This window comes from Ascaphus truei, chromosome 17 (genome assembly GCF_040206685.1).
Source record: "Ascaphus truei isolate aAscTru1 chromosome 17, aAscTru1.hap1, whole genome shotgun sequence".
Classification (NCBI taxonomy): domain Eukaryota; kingdom Metazoa; phylum Chordata; class Amphibia; order Anura; family Ascaphidae; genus Ascaphus; species Ascaphus truei.
Window position 1 is genome coordinate 36,831,448 of NC_134499.1, and position 15,967 is coordinate 36,847,414.

Consider the following 15,967-nt stretch of genomic DNA (forward strand, 5'->3'; position numbering starts at 1 on the left):
GGATATACAGTACGGTAAATCTAGTCTTCTTTACTCCAATAGGGATTTTTAAACAATACACACTGTAAATAAATTGCAGAGTCACAAATGAATTGATGTAATAAAGTTGTATTGTTTTTTATTTTTAATCTGGGTAACTGATACAGAATCTATTGATAGTCATTTGTGGAGCAAGAAATTCAGTTGGGACAATTTGTCCAAATAAATACAATACATGGAAACACAGAGTGCATTCTAGTGGAGGATTCTTTGTTTGGATCTTCTTTGACCGTATCTTGTTCTAATGACCAGGATAACAGGTTAGTATTTCCCCAATTATTTCAGCACAGAAAGTATTTTGTTATGCTCATTTTTTTAAAGCCACCTAAATTGCCCTAATCATTAAAATGTCAGATTAGGATGACGGTTATTATTGATATTTTTATTCGGATCACTGATCAGTGTTGCCCTGAATATTTCCAGATAACTGGATAGTATCAGTGGTTTTTGAACAGATCAGTCTTATACTAAAATAATTGGGAATAATATTATTGAGACTATGTTTCCCCTATACACTGCTGCCAGAGTAAAGAGCGCTAACAATCTAATGTTAGTGTCGGAGGCACTAAGAAGTAATGCCCACGGTGACAAAGAACAGGGTCATGTTATTATTAATAATAAGTATCAGATCAGTATCCCACTGATTATTTTACAAGATAAATGTTACCCTAATTATTTAAAGATCAAAGATCAGTGTTATTACTATTTTAGTATGAGATTAGTATTCCTCTGACTATGTTAGGGTTACATAGCAGTATTACAGTATGAGGATAGTATCCCCCTGAGTATGTTAGGGTAACAGAGCAGTAATACAGTATGAGGTTAGTATCCCCCTTATTATGTTAGGGTAACAGAGCAGTATTACAGTGTGAGGTTAGAGTAACAGAGCAGTATTACAGTGTGAGGTTAGTGTAACAGAGCAGCATTACAGTATGAGGTTAGAGTAACAGTAGTATTACAGTATAAGGTCAGTGTAATAGAGCAGTATTACAGTATGAGGTTAGGGTAACAGCAGTATTACAGTATGAGATTAGGGTAACTGAGCAGTATTACAGTATGGGAGGTTAGGGTAAAAAAGCAGTATTACACTGTGAGGTTAGTATAACAGGGCAGTATTACAGTATGAATTTAGTGTAACAGGGCAGTATTACAGTATGAGATTAGGGTAACAGAGCAGTATTACAGTGTGAGGTTATGGTAACAGAGCAGTATTACAGTGTGAGGTTAGTGTAACAGAGCAGTATTACAGTGTGAGGTTAGTGTAACAGAGCAATATTACAGTGTGAGGTTAGTGTAACAGAGCAGTATTACAGTGTGAGGTTAGTGTAACAGAGCAGTATTACAGTGTGAGGTTAGTGTAACAGAGTCAGTATTACAGTGTGAGGTTAGGGTAACAGAGCAGTATTACAGTGTGAGGTTAGTGTAACAGAGCAGTATTACAGTGTGAGGTTAGAGTAACAGAGCAGTATTACAGTGTGAGGTTAGTGTAACAGAGCAGTATTACAGTATGAGGTTAGAGTAACAGAGCAGTATTACAGTGTGAGGTTAGTGTAACAGAGCAGTATTACAGTGTGAGGTTAGTGTAACAGAGCAGTATTACAGTGTGAGGTTAGTGTAACAGAGCAGTATTACAGTGTGAGGTTGGTGTAACAGAGCAGTATTACAGTGTGAGGTTAGTGTAACAGAGCAGTATTACAGTGTGAGGTTAGTGTAACAGAGTCAGTATTACAGTGTGAGGTTAGAGTAACAGAGCAGTATTACAGTGTGAGGTTAGTGTAACAGAGCAGTATTACAGTGTGAGGTTAGAGTAACAGAGCAGTATTACAGTGTGAGGTTAGTGTAACAGAGCAGTATTACAGTGTGAGGTTAGTGTAACAGAGCAGTATTACAGTGTGAGGTTAGGGTAATAGAGCAGTATTACAGTGTGAGGTTAGTGTAACAGAGCAGTATTAGTATTAGTAGTAGTAGTAGTAGTCGTAGTGCGCGTGGCTGTCACGGCTTACCTTGCCGGGTTACATTCCCAGCACTTCCTGGCGGAAGTATCTCATGCACATTAGCTTCCCACAGCTCCCTTCCCGTCACTGCCAGGGGCGCCTTTTGATGACGTCAGTCGCGGCGGCTGTGTTTTGAGTGCTGCTGGATGTAGGGAGCGGGGAGAGAGTCTCCGGGGCGGACATGTCTGTGTGGGACATGGCGGGGGCAGAGGCGCTGCTGGCTCACCCCGGAGATCCCCTGTCCCTGCCCTGGGACCGCTTCTCCTCCTGGCTGCACTCCGTCTGTGTGGTGGGGTTTGATCTGGAGCTGGGCCAGACCGTGGAGGTGAGTACTACACACTCCATACCCCCCACACTCCATACCCCCCACACTCCATACCCCCCACCTCACCTCCCACCCACCTCACCTCCCACCTCCCACCCACACTCCATACCCCCCCACACTCCATACCCCCCACACTCCATACCCCCCACACTCCATACCCCCCACCTCACCTCCCACCTCCCACACTCCATACCCCCCCCCCCCCCAAGCTGGTATATTCTGAGAAACCTGACCTGCTGGTGGTCCTGGATGTTAAAAAAACGGTATATTTTTACAACCTATCATATGCTTTTAATTCCATATTTCTTTGTCATAGAGTCTTCACTCAGAATCGTGATAGCATATCTTGTGTAAGCAGTATAACTGTTACACTGTTTGTACATGGCTAGTATGTTACTGGTTTGGTGTCTTCATTATTTAAAGTGTAATGATAAAAACACCTAGGCCCACATCCATTCCTAACCCAAGTCATTCATAAAACCATATGTAACCCCTGTTTATTTTACCTCAGATTATATCGCCTATCTCTGAGGTGGGAGCCTGAGTCCTATTGGTTACTGTTTAATTCTTATAGTGTGTGGAACATGTTGGTGAGACTTTAGTAACTAGACACAACACAGTAGTAATGAATTATAACAAGAGTTATATACTCATAGCTATAATTTGTGGTGTTACATATCTCGTATGAATCAGTACGGTGACTCTCAATCTCAGAATCACTCCATACACATACTTTAACAAACTATATATGCGAACTCTACGCAAACAAATAATAACTTTTATCTCTGTCCGGCCTCCCAATTATGGGGTACTGGCCTGTAGATCCTGGTGTGCTAGCACAATCGTTGGAGCTCATAGTGTGTGTGTGTGTGTGTGTGTATGTGTGTGTGTTGCCGGCCTGGTGCTTCACAAAGATCAAACTGTGATGGCGATATAACTGCAGTTTATATCCTTTGTGGGTTAGCTCACCCACTCCAACCTGGTGTAATTCCTACACAGCTGGGCTCCCTAATCTCTCTCTGTAGTAGCCTCTGTATGCCTGCTTCACTCTGCACTGTCAGGTCCTGGTCTCTGCTGGGCCCTGCTGCTGCACTTGTCCAGTGGGGCAGCTCTCTCTCTCTGAAGCTCCCTCTCTCTTAGGGGTCCTGCATAGACTCTCTGCAGGATGGGCCTGCACACCCTCGCTCCCTTTCCAACTGTCACCAACTGTCATCCCACTGGCTAAGCACAGTCACATGGTCCAGTGGAATGTAATTCTTAAAGAGACCATGTCCTGTGCTGATAGCAGACACAGGGGGTTACGTATATAAACACATCACCATCATGTACCAATCAGTGTGGAAGACAGCAGCACTTCTTACCTTCATTTAGTGGTGTTGGTTAATGGCTGCGAGGAAGATGGCAGATCTCATCATGAAGGGATCGTTGGGAAAACAAAGGCATTGCATGTAGTGCGGGCATTCCCGCGGTGTACTATGTTTACTATATAGATCAGGAGTGGCCAACTCCAGTCCTCCCTGGCCACCAACAGGTCAGGTTTTCAGGATATCCCTGCTTCAGCACAGCAAAGACTGAGCCACTGTTTGAACCACCTGTGCTGAAACAGGGATATCCTGAAAACCTGACCTGTTGGTAGCCCTTGAGGACTGGAGATGGCCGCCCCTGATATAGATCGTTATTCTGTGCATTCCCTAATCTGCCTCAGGTTGTAGTGACATCAAACACTAATTGCCGTCATTACTAAAACCTTTCACTCGTCTATTAAAAAAAACACGTTTTTCGTCTGATAGTGAATGGATTTCAGCAAAACCATGCATATGATAAACTTCCCGTGGGACGCATTAATGATGGAAACCTCCTGAGTGGATTACCGTTTTCTGTAGTCTGAACGTTTCGCTCATCGTGTTAGTGGCATACGTTGTTTGTGAAAATAAACGTTCCGTTGCTTAAGCCTAAAGCAGTTGAATGCCAGAGGGACTTGCAGCGGATTCCTTAGTGATGTTCCTGGCTTCTCTCGCTGCGAATAAATGCCAGCATGGCTTCTGATTTAGCCACAGAAATGCTTTAACACGGCCCGCGTTTCAAATGTTTATTGTTGCACAGCAGAGATGCAACAGGTTAAAAAAAAAAGTAAGTTACTTGTAGCGATTTTGGTTTTATTTTTTTTAACGGAAAAACGCCACAGGCCGATCACTTTGCCCTTTCGGGTAAAACCGATTAAAAAACGGAAACGAATCCTTGTTTCTTAATAAATTCCACCTCTTGTAGGAGACAAAATTATCACAGGGAAGTATGGAAACAAAAAAAAATAGCGCACCAATAAACACCCAAATTAAATGTCAGTCTGTTTTGATTGCTAACACAGATTTTAAATTAAAACACTGGGGAAAAAAATTATTTCAACACAGATTTTTACAAAAATGCACCCAAGCCCCTACTTGTATGTGTAAGAGTAAATGCGTATTTGAACATAGCGTGCACCCACCCTATTCAGAAAGCTGCAGGCACGCAGCCTTGTTCTGTATGCTGCTCCGTTCATCCGTCCGTGCGTGGATTTGCTTCTAGCGCTGCCAGTGATATGATACAACGTATAATTACTATTAATCACAACAGACAGATTTAAATTGAACTCCTGTGCACGGCATCTGTCTGCATTATAAATTCACAATGAATTGCTAAGAAGCTATTGATTTTTTGGGAAGTCTGGTTTAATGTAAGAACAAATTGATGTCGGCCTATATGTCAGCTTTGACCAGGATTCAAACAATTGCGCCCAAGGCAGTTTTTTCTTTGCGTGATCTGGGCTTTCCGAAATGCTAGCCGTTGTGCACATGCTTTTGAAGCATCAAATATACTATTAATCTCTTTGCTGCCTCAGCAGCATCCTCCTAGCAGCGAAAGGGTTAAATACATAGGTAGCACTAAAGGTTGTCTGTGAATCTGGCCACGGATTACGTGCCCTGGAATAGTTAGCTCTGCTATGTTGGTGTTACACGTGGCTTAGTGGGAGCAGCCTATTGGGGGCTGGTTTATAATAACTGCAGGTAGAGCATTGAGGAGATACAGTTCAGCTGTTCATGTAAGGCAGAGGTTGTGAACAGTGCAGGTTTAAGGCTGTCTTCTCAGTAGCACAGGGGACCCAATCAGTTCGACTGAACCCCTGTGCTCAAGCTGCAGTAACCTTAAAACCTGGACCACCAACAGGTCAGGTGTTCAGGATATCCCTGCTTCAGCACAGGTGGGTCAATGATTGAGCCACCTGTGCTGAAGCAGGGATTTCCTGAAAACCTGACCTGTTGGTGGCCCTTGAGGACTGCAGTTGGCCACTCCTGATCTAAGTTGTGTGCCTTCATGGCGATCTGTTTTTGGCACTGCAGGGTTGTGTAAGAAGTAAAACCCCGGCACAATGTGGTCCCTTGTATGGGGATTTCTGCCCAGCCTACAACTTGTGGTCAGCTGCTGTGCAACAAAACACTTTCTATCTCATAAGAATATAAAGGATTTGTGTTTGGCCATTTAGTGCAAATGACATTATGCTTTTAGCTGGTAAGTCCTTAAAAGGTCCCTGCATAGAGAAGCTGGCCTAACGTGCCCTGCTGCAATAACCAGAGCCATTTAGGGGTTATCAAAACATACCATTTCCCATCTCTATACCACACTGTTGTGTAGTGCAGTGGTGCTCAACTCCAGTCCTCGACCCCCCGCTGCCCCCCACCCCAACAAGTCAGCTTTTAAGGATATCCCTGCTTCAGCACAGGTGGCTCAGTCGATAGTGAACTGATCTCCATGACAAAATCTGGCACATCATCAGCAGACATAAGGGGCTACATGTATAGGTCCTAAAAACGGCCATTAGACACACTGCTCCAGACAAACCTAAATATGAGGGTTAATGATTAGAATTAATAAGGTACAGAATGGTAGTAATATCCAGAGAGAGATGCCATTGCAAGGGATGTTGATCTGAGACTAATGGGGGATAGACTCGGGTATATAAGTATTTTCTACTGAAGGAGTTGTGGTGCATTGGACCGCTCCCTAGCAGAAATGTTGGGGACCCATTTTCTTTTTATGTTGAGATTCGGCATCGCACCAATCTCTCCTTGTACATTCAGAATGGAGAGAAGCTGGTAAACGTCACGCTCGCCGAGCTAAGCGTTTACAGGGCACGTAGCAGAAAGTCCAGTTTATTTACGAGAGTAAATATTAGCGATTCCATCCACGAGGAGAGAACGTGGCTAAGAGTGACTGTGCGGAAAGGTGCGTCTGAAACTGCATCAGGTACTTTGCTTTTAATGTGAGTAACAACATTACTTATACTGAGGCCTGCAGCATATTGCTCTGCTGTGAAATCGGGGTCCCTGTGACAGAGGGGTATAAAATCCTAACTGCACGCAGAGAGTTTTTGAACCCCTATGATAATTACAGAAATTTCATAGTTTTTCCATGATAACATTCTTGAATCAAAGCCAGTCTTTTCTTAAATATCCAATAGGGTTTATATTAACCAATTCCATGTCTTTTGAAACAAAATTCTGTATGAATTAGACCAGGGGAGTGCAAACTTTTGCTGCTGCGCCCCCCTGTCTTGCCTGTCCCGTTGCTCGCGCCCCCCTGTCTTGCCTGTCTCGGTGCTCGCGCCCCCCTGTCTTGCCTGTCCCGGTGCTCGCGCCCCCCTGTCTTGCCTGCATGGTTGAAAAATCTCATGGGAATTCTTTGCGCGTGTTGGCTGACCTGTGCTCTGCAGTTTGTGCTAAACACGCAGGCTGTATTTTTGCTTATGCAACTCTCATATATATGTGGAAAGAGAGCTTCGGTCCTAACAAAGGTTAGAGGAGGGAATTTCTACAGTGTTACATACACGCACACACTCACTCATGCACACACTCACTGCAACAAATTAACTGTTTTGTTCGGAGAATCGTCAACTATAATTTCACTTCTGCATTTATAGCGAATGATGACACAGTGAGAGATGACCATGGTGACATGTTGAACCTTTTTCACTTTTTATACATGACGGAGTATATAACGTCACACCCGAACGGTTTCTCATTGGATGACACTTATTTTTTCCTCCTGTCTAGGCGTTGTATCCTCCACACGCGAAGCTAACCGATAAGGAGGTGAGTGTGCTGCTGTACATACCAAACAGTGCAACCTTTACACAGTGTTGTTGCCTGTGATATTCTGCTCTTACAGTACATCTGGAATGTCTGTGCATGTGAAATGCTTTGGGGCAGATTTGTCCAGCGCTGTTACAGCGTAATGCACCTGATCCAGTGTTCATTTCTATTAACTTGAAGGGAGCGAGTGTGCTAACTCGTGCCGGAGGTCGATAAATCTGCCCCTTTGTTCTATGTAATCGTGTTCGTTGCTGGACTTCTACTTCCCTTGCAGATCTGCTTTCTCTATAGCTCATGGTGACCTCACCAAGACATGTGAAATGCACGGGAAGTGAACACCTTATTTGACCTTAAGATCTGCTGCCAAATTTATTAGACAGGTGTGAGCTGAAACCCATTCATTTCAGCTCCGGGGACCCCCTGCTTCCAGAGATACTTGCCTTTGTAGGTGATGCTGGTATTTATTTATTTTATTTATAAAATATTTTACCAGGAAGTAATACATTGAGAGTTACCTCTCGTTTTCAAGTATCTCTGTGGAGTTTAAATTTCCAGGTCACACGTGCCACTAGAAGGGGGTGACGTCACGGCTTCCTATTGGCCCGTGTGACGCTGGACATTTAAACACCACCATTTTGTTAGGCACACAAGTTCCCTGGCTGCAGAGATCCCGGCACCCCAATGGAGGGCAGTATCTCATGAAGCTGGCGGTCCACGTAGCTAAAATTAACGAGGTTCAGCTCTGGAAACCCCCTGCTTCACTCCTATAAGAACCACAAAAGATATGCAAGGTGTTTTACTGCTTTACCTTCTACAAATGATGCAGGAAATTTTGGAGAGAAAAATGCAATGCAAGTAGAAAAAAAAGCTAATAGAAGGAAACGTACACATTTGGATTTGAAATGCACTTTGTCTGGCCCAGTAAACACATTGTAGTGCTATTTATTTCTGTAACTGTACAAAACAAACGTTTTTCTTACAGAAAACCAGTATCTGTTACCTGTCTTTCCCAGATTCTAATTCAGGTATTTCTTTAAACTTTTTTTTTTTTTTTAAGCATTTGATGTTATTCTACAGATAGAAATAGAACATAACCATATGCTGACAAAGTAACGCGGAACACCCCCTACAGCTCCGGATCTATGCTGGTGGGGTATAAAGTTAAACATCAGCTCTGTATACTCTGCATTTTCCGTTGTGTCACTGGGACTGTGTCCTTAATTTGCAAAGCTATGCAGCTGAAATAATGAAGCAAGTGTAAAAATACATGCAAAAAGGTTACTTGGGTGAGTGCTTTCCCAAACGGTCTTCACTTTAATTCTGCAAGGAGTGTTGCCTGGCCGGGAAGAACTATGCTGCTATTGGCATTACCTCCCAGTCTCTGGGCAGGCCCGCTGAGGAAATGAAGGTCATTCGAACATTGGTGTGGTTTTGAAATGGAGATGGCGTTTTGGTAAATGTTCATATTGATCACGTCTCCTGCGCATCTTTTACATTGGCTTTGCTCTGTTTATTGGCAGTCACAATGGTTTCTTTTTTCCAGACACTGTAAAATTGTAATGTTATTGATCCGGGGCTGATTAATCCCCCCCCCCCCCCTCAACAGGTAAGGTTTTCAGGATATCCCAGCTTCAGCACAGGTGGCTCAATCAGTTCCTGCTTCAGTATCGACTGATCCTCTGAGCCACCTGTGCTGAAGCTGGGATATCCCGAAAACCTGACCTGTTGGGGCGGGTTAATGACTGGAGCTGAGCACCCCTGGATTAAACCATCGCATTGCTCCCTTCTTGTCAGGCTGCCTGGGAGACACTCAGTTTTGCTTCCGATTTCGTCAGTCTACTGGCAGGAAGGTGCCCCTGCACTGTGTCTGCGACCAGTTTGACAGCGATTCACCTGTTTATTTAAAGGTAAGAAAAGTCAGACAGGAACTGTTATTGTAAACCATTTGTTTTAGAACATTGTGCTTCTTAAAAGCTTCAAGTATTTTGCCAAAATCACATGCTTAACCCTTTAGGTGTGTGTGTGTGTGTGTGTGTGTGTGTGTGTGTGTGTGTGTTGTTGAGATCATTTAAAAGGAATACAAAGTGTGTGGAATTTGGATAAGTTATGTCGTTGTTACATTGATATGAAAAGTGCCACTTTTCTATGCGATGATTTGCAGTAAAATTGTTAAACGCTTTTGATTTGAAAGGAATAATCGAGTACATTGTGAAGCGCAGAAAATATCAACCTATTTGAAACCACATTCTCACATTGGAAGGCAGTCTATAGAACTGTATAAAGTTGATATACTGTATGTAGTATGTTTAAAAAGTACAGTATATCTAATTTGTGATGTGAAAACAAAATAAATGCCCGGAAGTGGTCACACGAGTAACAATTCAAAGCAAAAGAACAGTTGTGTAAGTGCTGAGCACCGTTGACCCTGGACTGGTAATGTCCGATGAAAACAGAACCAAGAATCGCACACTCGCCAGTCATGGTTCCAGCGTCTCGTTCCTGATGTGAAGGACCATTTCCAATGACTGGTGAGTGCGCTGCTCAGAATCATGGGACATCATTTGGCATTTGACACTGGATGGAATGGGGCTTGATTACTAAACACTATTGCGTCGGTTTCACATTTTGAGCCTATATTTTTAAGACGTGTGTCGCCCACTCTGAACACCCCTTCACAGTTTGGGCTCCATTGTGTTTTTTTTTTTTTTAGTAGTGAAGCTTTCAAACACATGCTACATGATTACAGCACAGCTATGTCAACATCCGTGGACCAAAATCAGTAAGAGTTGGAGGTTCTGTATTATTAAAAAGTTTATTTTAGTGGAACATGCTTCTTATTGAAACTCCATCCAAGTTTATGGGACTGCATGTGCTAAAAATGTGGCTTAAAATCAGTGAAACTTCCAAATATCAGTGAGATTTGGCATCTAATACCAGGAAAGACTGTTGCATAGATACATAGTAGATGAGGTTGAAATAAGACGCCCATCGAGTTCCCCCTAGTCTAGCCAAGTGTTCTTGAAACATTGAAAGCAAACAGTGAAACGAGAATCTCATCCAGCAGAAAGTGATCTGGAGACGTTGACCTAAAATTGCCCAGTTATTTTCAGGACTGCTTACTGTAAGTGACAAAATATATCAAACATATTGATGATTTGATTCTGAATGTGTGGTTTTTTTGTTTTTACAGAAAGATCCTGCCTGTTTCTATGGTTACGTTTATTTCAGACAAGTCAGAGACAAGACTTTAAAAAGAGGCTACTTTCAAAAGGTGATTCTTAATTTAGCAACTCTCTTGAACCTTCTATTTAACTGCAGCTGCAATTAACCTGGGTTCACATGTTATGGTCTGTGTGCACTGAGCAGAGAATAATAAATGTCAGATTTCTTCTCCAGAGCCGAAGACGTGCATGTAACAGATTTTACTAATTAATAATTGAATGATAAACATGTTCTTGGATTTTTTTTTGCATTGTCCTTGATTATTGGGAATTGCAATGGTCTACAGATGGATTTTGGGAAATGAAATTAGCGTTGAACCACATTTATATTAAAGCCATCACCGGGAACAATCCAATTTAATTCTTGTACGAAGACTACTAAATTCAAGCAGATCGCATCAGAAATGCTTAAAATGAAAGGTGACCACATATATATTAGGGGTGGCCAACTCTTCCAGTCTTCAAGGGCCACAAACAGGGCACGCTTTCAGGATATCCCTTGCTGTCAGACTGAGCCACTGATTGAGCCACCTGTGCTGAAGCAGGGATATCCTGAAAACCTAACCTGTTGGTAGCTCTTGAGGACTGGAGTTGGCCGCCCCTGTTGTATAGTATAAAGATACAGTAGGTATTTTAAAGTCTCTGGTAGGCAGGATTGCTTCTTCCTAGAATATACCGTATGTTACATTGTAGACGCATGTCATATTACATTGCTCGAGTGAGTGATTTATTTCAGGTCAGTAATGTTGGCCTCTTTATTCACTACAGTTCTGGGATATTCTTTACTGCTGAATCTGCAATGTTACCTGATCTTCTGCTTGGCCTCAGCAGGCTTTTTTGGGACATGGCCAATTAATAGACCTGCCAAAGTGTGTAGCGTATATAATGTATATGATCAGAATGCTATGTTCGCGCCCATCCTGCCAGCAATTCTTTTATTATTATTTTTTATATGTCGTCATACTTGTCCATGAAGTATTTCTCTTTTCTTTCAGTCCTTGGTTTTGATCAGCACACTACCCTACATCAATTTATTCCACACCGTGCTCAAGCAATTTGCTCCCGAGTATTTTGAAAGGAGTGAAGAATGTTTAGAAGCAGGTAAAGAATGATGGAGTCTCAGGGAATTGGAGCTCTCTGGAATGTTACACCTGCCCCCTATCGCTGTTCTAAGGAATATTTATTAGTGATTCGGCTTTAATACACCATAAAGATATGTGTGGCAAAGTCCTTTTATTTTATCTGATGATCATATTGAGCTCACTAAGCAGATCTTTGCAGAGTAGATATCCGGTATGTGAAAGCTGGCATCACACGGTGTGTTCAGTGTTTCCTTTCTTGCTAGAGAATGAGTTGGACTATATAAGCGGATATGTAATGTGACATTAGAATAATCTGCTTCATACATAATTTCTACAGTTGTTTGCCATGTGCCCATTTAAGTCCCTCACTGGCAGGTGCGATCCTGAAATCTTATCCATTGCATTGATAGTTTTGTCCTTGAAATGGTATTTCAGCCTATGACGTATTTTACGGTTTCTGGTACCAATACTGTACCAACACCCGTCAATATTTTTGAGTACTAAGGGCTATGAAGGAACAGGTGCAACTGGTGCAAAATCTATTCTGAATTATTTCGCGAATACCAGTTTTTCTTCCTTTTTTAATTTGTTCTGATGAGAAACCTCATTGTGAAATTCTCCAGAGACGTGTAAACAAATTGACCATGATTGGGAATTGCCTAAAAGCTGGTTAATGGTTTGCATCATTGTGTTAGTACTGTTTGTGTTCAGTGTCCACATTTATTAAACTCATTCTATTAACCAGTTCTCAGAATCCCCGTGACTTCCTTTGGCGCTCGAGCTGCTAGCCACGCTGCTCCCACTCCCTGGAACAGCCTGACTTGTACAGTTCGAGAGCCCCCCTCTCTCTGGTAATCTATAAACACAGGCTGAACACCTACCTGTTTACCCAGGCATTTAATGAACTACAACCTGCCCGGCATTTAATAGCTACAGTCCCATCCTGTATTGTATCTTTCCTTGTATTTGGTCTCTTTTATAACCTTAATGTTTTCTTCCTTTTTTCCCTTTTTGTAACTGAAGTGCTTTGAGTCCCATTGAGAGAAAAGCACTGTATAAATAGTTATTATTATTATTAAACATACCTTTACATTTTAACACACTGCTAAAACTGGTGCAGAATGTGCTGTGTGTCTGCGTGGTTGTACTGTATGTTACTGCTACATCTAGCTCTTCATGTAATTTCATTCACTGACCTTGAGGAAGACCGTTGTGACCGAAACGTTGGTCATACACCATATCATTATTTTGTAAACTGAAATTTTAAGCTGGGAGAACCCTTTTTTACCTTCACCTTGTACCTTTAAGTAACAGGTTTGCCACATATTCAGCAAATCTTGGACTCTACTCCTTCCCAGCAAAGTGCAGTGAGATTGATTTCCGGGGAGCCAAAGGATGGCATCTTACGTCTGACCCCGTGTTCTATAAATGAACAGCTTGTTTACTTAATGTATAAATAAATAATCAGATACTTTAATCTTTGGTGGGAATTTCCAGGCTAGATTTTACTTTTAAATGCGTGATCATAAACTATCCAGCTATCGTTCTTGATTGATTAATGCTTTCGTGTTTGCAGCTATAAGTAAATACAGCTTAAGCCACCCTGTGTACGGCTCACTTAAATCTTTCGCTGGCAGAGAAGTCTGCGATGTATCGCTCTGCAGCGAGGGAGAGTATATTGCTTCAGGTGCTGCATTTCTTTTACCTGCTCACGTTTGGTGAAGGGAAGCCTAGTCCCCTCCAGCACTCTAAAATGCTAAATGTTTGGCCACAATTTAAACACATTCTGTCTCTTTCAGCTTGCAGTGATATTGATCAATGGCCAGCCCCATTTCCCGGGAAAACATTAAACCTGCCAATTATGGGAGTTGTAATAAAGGTAATGGGAACATTGGCTTTAAAACTGCAGCCCCCCCAGCGTTTGTACCTGGGTGGTCTTCCGGAAGTGAATCGTGTTATTTTTAGCTCTAGGGCCCCTCTGGCTGCCAAGATACTTATCGGTTAAGTTACTGGTGTCACTTCCTGGGTATTTAAAATGCTGTCCAATAGGACGCCGCGTCCTCATCCCATCTTTGACGTTGCTGATTCTATTGGCCCGCGAGATTTGACGCCCATTTTGATTTCCCTGGAGGGAGAAATAGCAGCGACTAAACCGGTAACCATCTCAAAAAGAGGGGGATGGGACACTGGAGCTAAAGCAAAACTGGGTAGGTGGGTTTGCTGCTTTATATATAAGCTTTTCAAATGCATTATACTGTGTGATCGTGAAAGATTTCCATCTCCCAGTATGTTAGCCAGGAGAGAGAGAGACACACACACACACACTGCATTGTGTCAGTGTTTCTCAGTATATCACATGGTTTGTACGCTTGTGCCGTAAAGCAGAGGTGCTCAACTCAAGCCTTCAAGAGCCCCCATCAGGTCAGGTTTTAAGGATATCCCAGCTTCAGCACAGGTGGCTCAATCAGAGGCTGAGCCTCTGATTGAGCTGAAGCTGATTGTGCTGCAGCTGGGATATTCTTAAAACCTGACCTGTTGGGGGGTTTGAGAAGTGGGTGTTGAGCCCCCGTGCTGTAAAGCACTGGGTGAAGAGAAGGAAGCGACGTCGCAATATGATAATCTGCCGTATTGGGAGACGTGCTGTGCAGATAATGGGCAGGGACACAACTATTGATTGCTAGCTTTAAATTGATTGCTAGCTTTATTTTTGCAAAGTGTACATCTGCACATTTTATTTATTGAACTAAATAACACCTAGGCGTGCGGATATGATGGTCTTTCATTGCTTAACACAAATGCAGTGCTAGGCACTAAATAAACTGCAGGGCACTTCGGCTAATTTGTTATAAATCCCCAAATGTCCTATTCACTAAATGTATAAAATCAAATGTTTGGTATTTCTCTACAAGGTGCGGATTCCAACATGTCATGACAAACCGGAAACAATCCAAATGGTGGAGCTGACCCAACCGGTAAGGGAGAAGGGGATATTCAGAAACGTAACCTTCACATTAGATTTAAAAATATATAATGTGTGTATACGCACACACCACTCCCCACACACCCCACACACCCCACACACCCCACACCCCACACCCCACACACACCACACACCACACACCACACACCACACACCACACTCCACACTCCACACTCCACACTCCACACTCCACACTCCACACTCCACACTCCACACACCACACTCCACACACCACACACCACACTCCACACACCACACACACTCTGTGGATGGATTGCAGTACTCAGTAGTTACTCACCGAGAATGACATTTCTGCTTTTAAAATTTTTTGGCAGTTTACCACAGAAGTCCCAGGCAGCGCTGGGCCGCCAGCACATGTCTACGTGTCTCCTTGATAACTTGTGCTGGCCACCATGAACTCGGATTAATATATTGTATTCTTGCACTGCTGTTACATTTACAACGGTGCAGAATTGATGCCGAGTAAATGTTCCGTGTCTTCTGTCCTGTTAAATGGACGTGTTATTTTCTTTTGTCTTCTAGTCGGATGCACAAATCTCCGTTACTTTACCGACCCTTCATGAAGTCGATATTTTCAGGTAACACCATCACGTGGTGACGCTGTAGGATCCAAATATATAGGTTGCAATATACTCAATATTCGGATATTGATCCGTACATTTGTTTTCTTCATCCCAAGTTATCTTCCATATAAAGCTTTTGAACATGTTTATGTTGTACTTTTTAGGGTGTATCTATTGAGTGCTTCAGCTCTGCTTGGCCTTAATAGGCAGAAGAGTATATACTCAATATGTTATTTGTCTTCAAGTTGCACTGTTGGTCCATATCCATTTAATAATGAAATCCCTCCTTACCTCCCGTCTGCCCTGTCACTTACAACGGGTTTATTTGGATGAAATAAAATAGGAGTTAAGTTTAAAGCAGGGAGGCGCAACACCAGTCCTCAAGCCTTCCCCCCCTCCCCATCCCTCCCTCCCCCCCCCCCAACTGGTTGGGTTTTCAGGATATCCCAGCTTCAGCACAGGTGGCCCAATCGGACTGAGCCTCTGTTTGAGCCACCTGTGCTGAAGCAGTGACTGAGCTACCTGTGCTGACCTGTTGTGGGGGCTTGAGGACTGGAGTTGAGCCCGCCTGAGTAAAAGCACACTGGTTGTAAATCAAAGTCCATTTCCATGGTGC

At 42.9% G+C, this 15,967-nt stretch overlaps 1 protein-coding gene and 1 long non-coding RNA gene across 4 annotated transcripts in view; one reads left to right on the plus strand and one right to left on the minus strand.

The window, feature by feature from the left end:
• On the minus strand, window positions 1–3,554 carry LOC142468347 (uncharacterized). Its single transcript, XR_012788639.1, has 3 exons — window positions 3,328–3,554; window positions 2,043–2,340; window positions 1–280 (listed from the first exon to the last, which is right to left on the minus strand). It is a non-coding gene; the product is annotated as an uncharacterized LOC142468347 (long non-coding RNA).
• The window catches only part of DENND6A (DENN domain containing 6A), a 27,264-nt gene continuing 13,431 nt past the window's right edge, over window positions 2,135–15,967 (plus strand). For all 3 annotated transcript variants that reach the window (XR_012788638.1, XM_075574829.1, XM_075574830.1), the window contains exons 1-9: window positions 2,135–2,358; window positions 7,446–7,484; window positions 8,467–8,509; window positions 9,279–9,391; window positions 10,675–10,755; window positions 11,701–11,806; window positions 13,587–13,666; window positions 14,697–14,759; window positions 15,311–15,366. Coding sequence is in view for 2 of the 3 variants with exons in the window: in XM_075574829.1 (XP_075430944.1) it covers window positions 2,215–2,358; window positions 7,446–7,484; window positions 8,467–8,509; window positions 9,279–9,391; window positions 10,675–10,755; window positions 11,701–11,806; window positions 13,587–13,666; window positions 14,697–14,759; window positions 15,311–15,366 (725 nt within the window). In the remaining variant the exon portion in view is untranslated. The remainder of the gene's footprint in view (window positions 2,359–7,445; window positions 7,485–8,466; window positions 8,510–9,278; window positions 9,392–10,674; window positions 10,756–11,700; window positions 11,807–13,586; window positions 13,667–14,696; window positions 14,760–15,310; window positions 15,367–15,967) is intronic.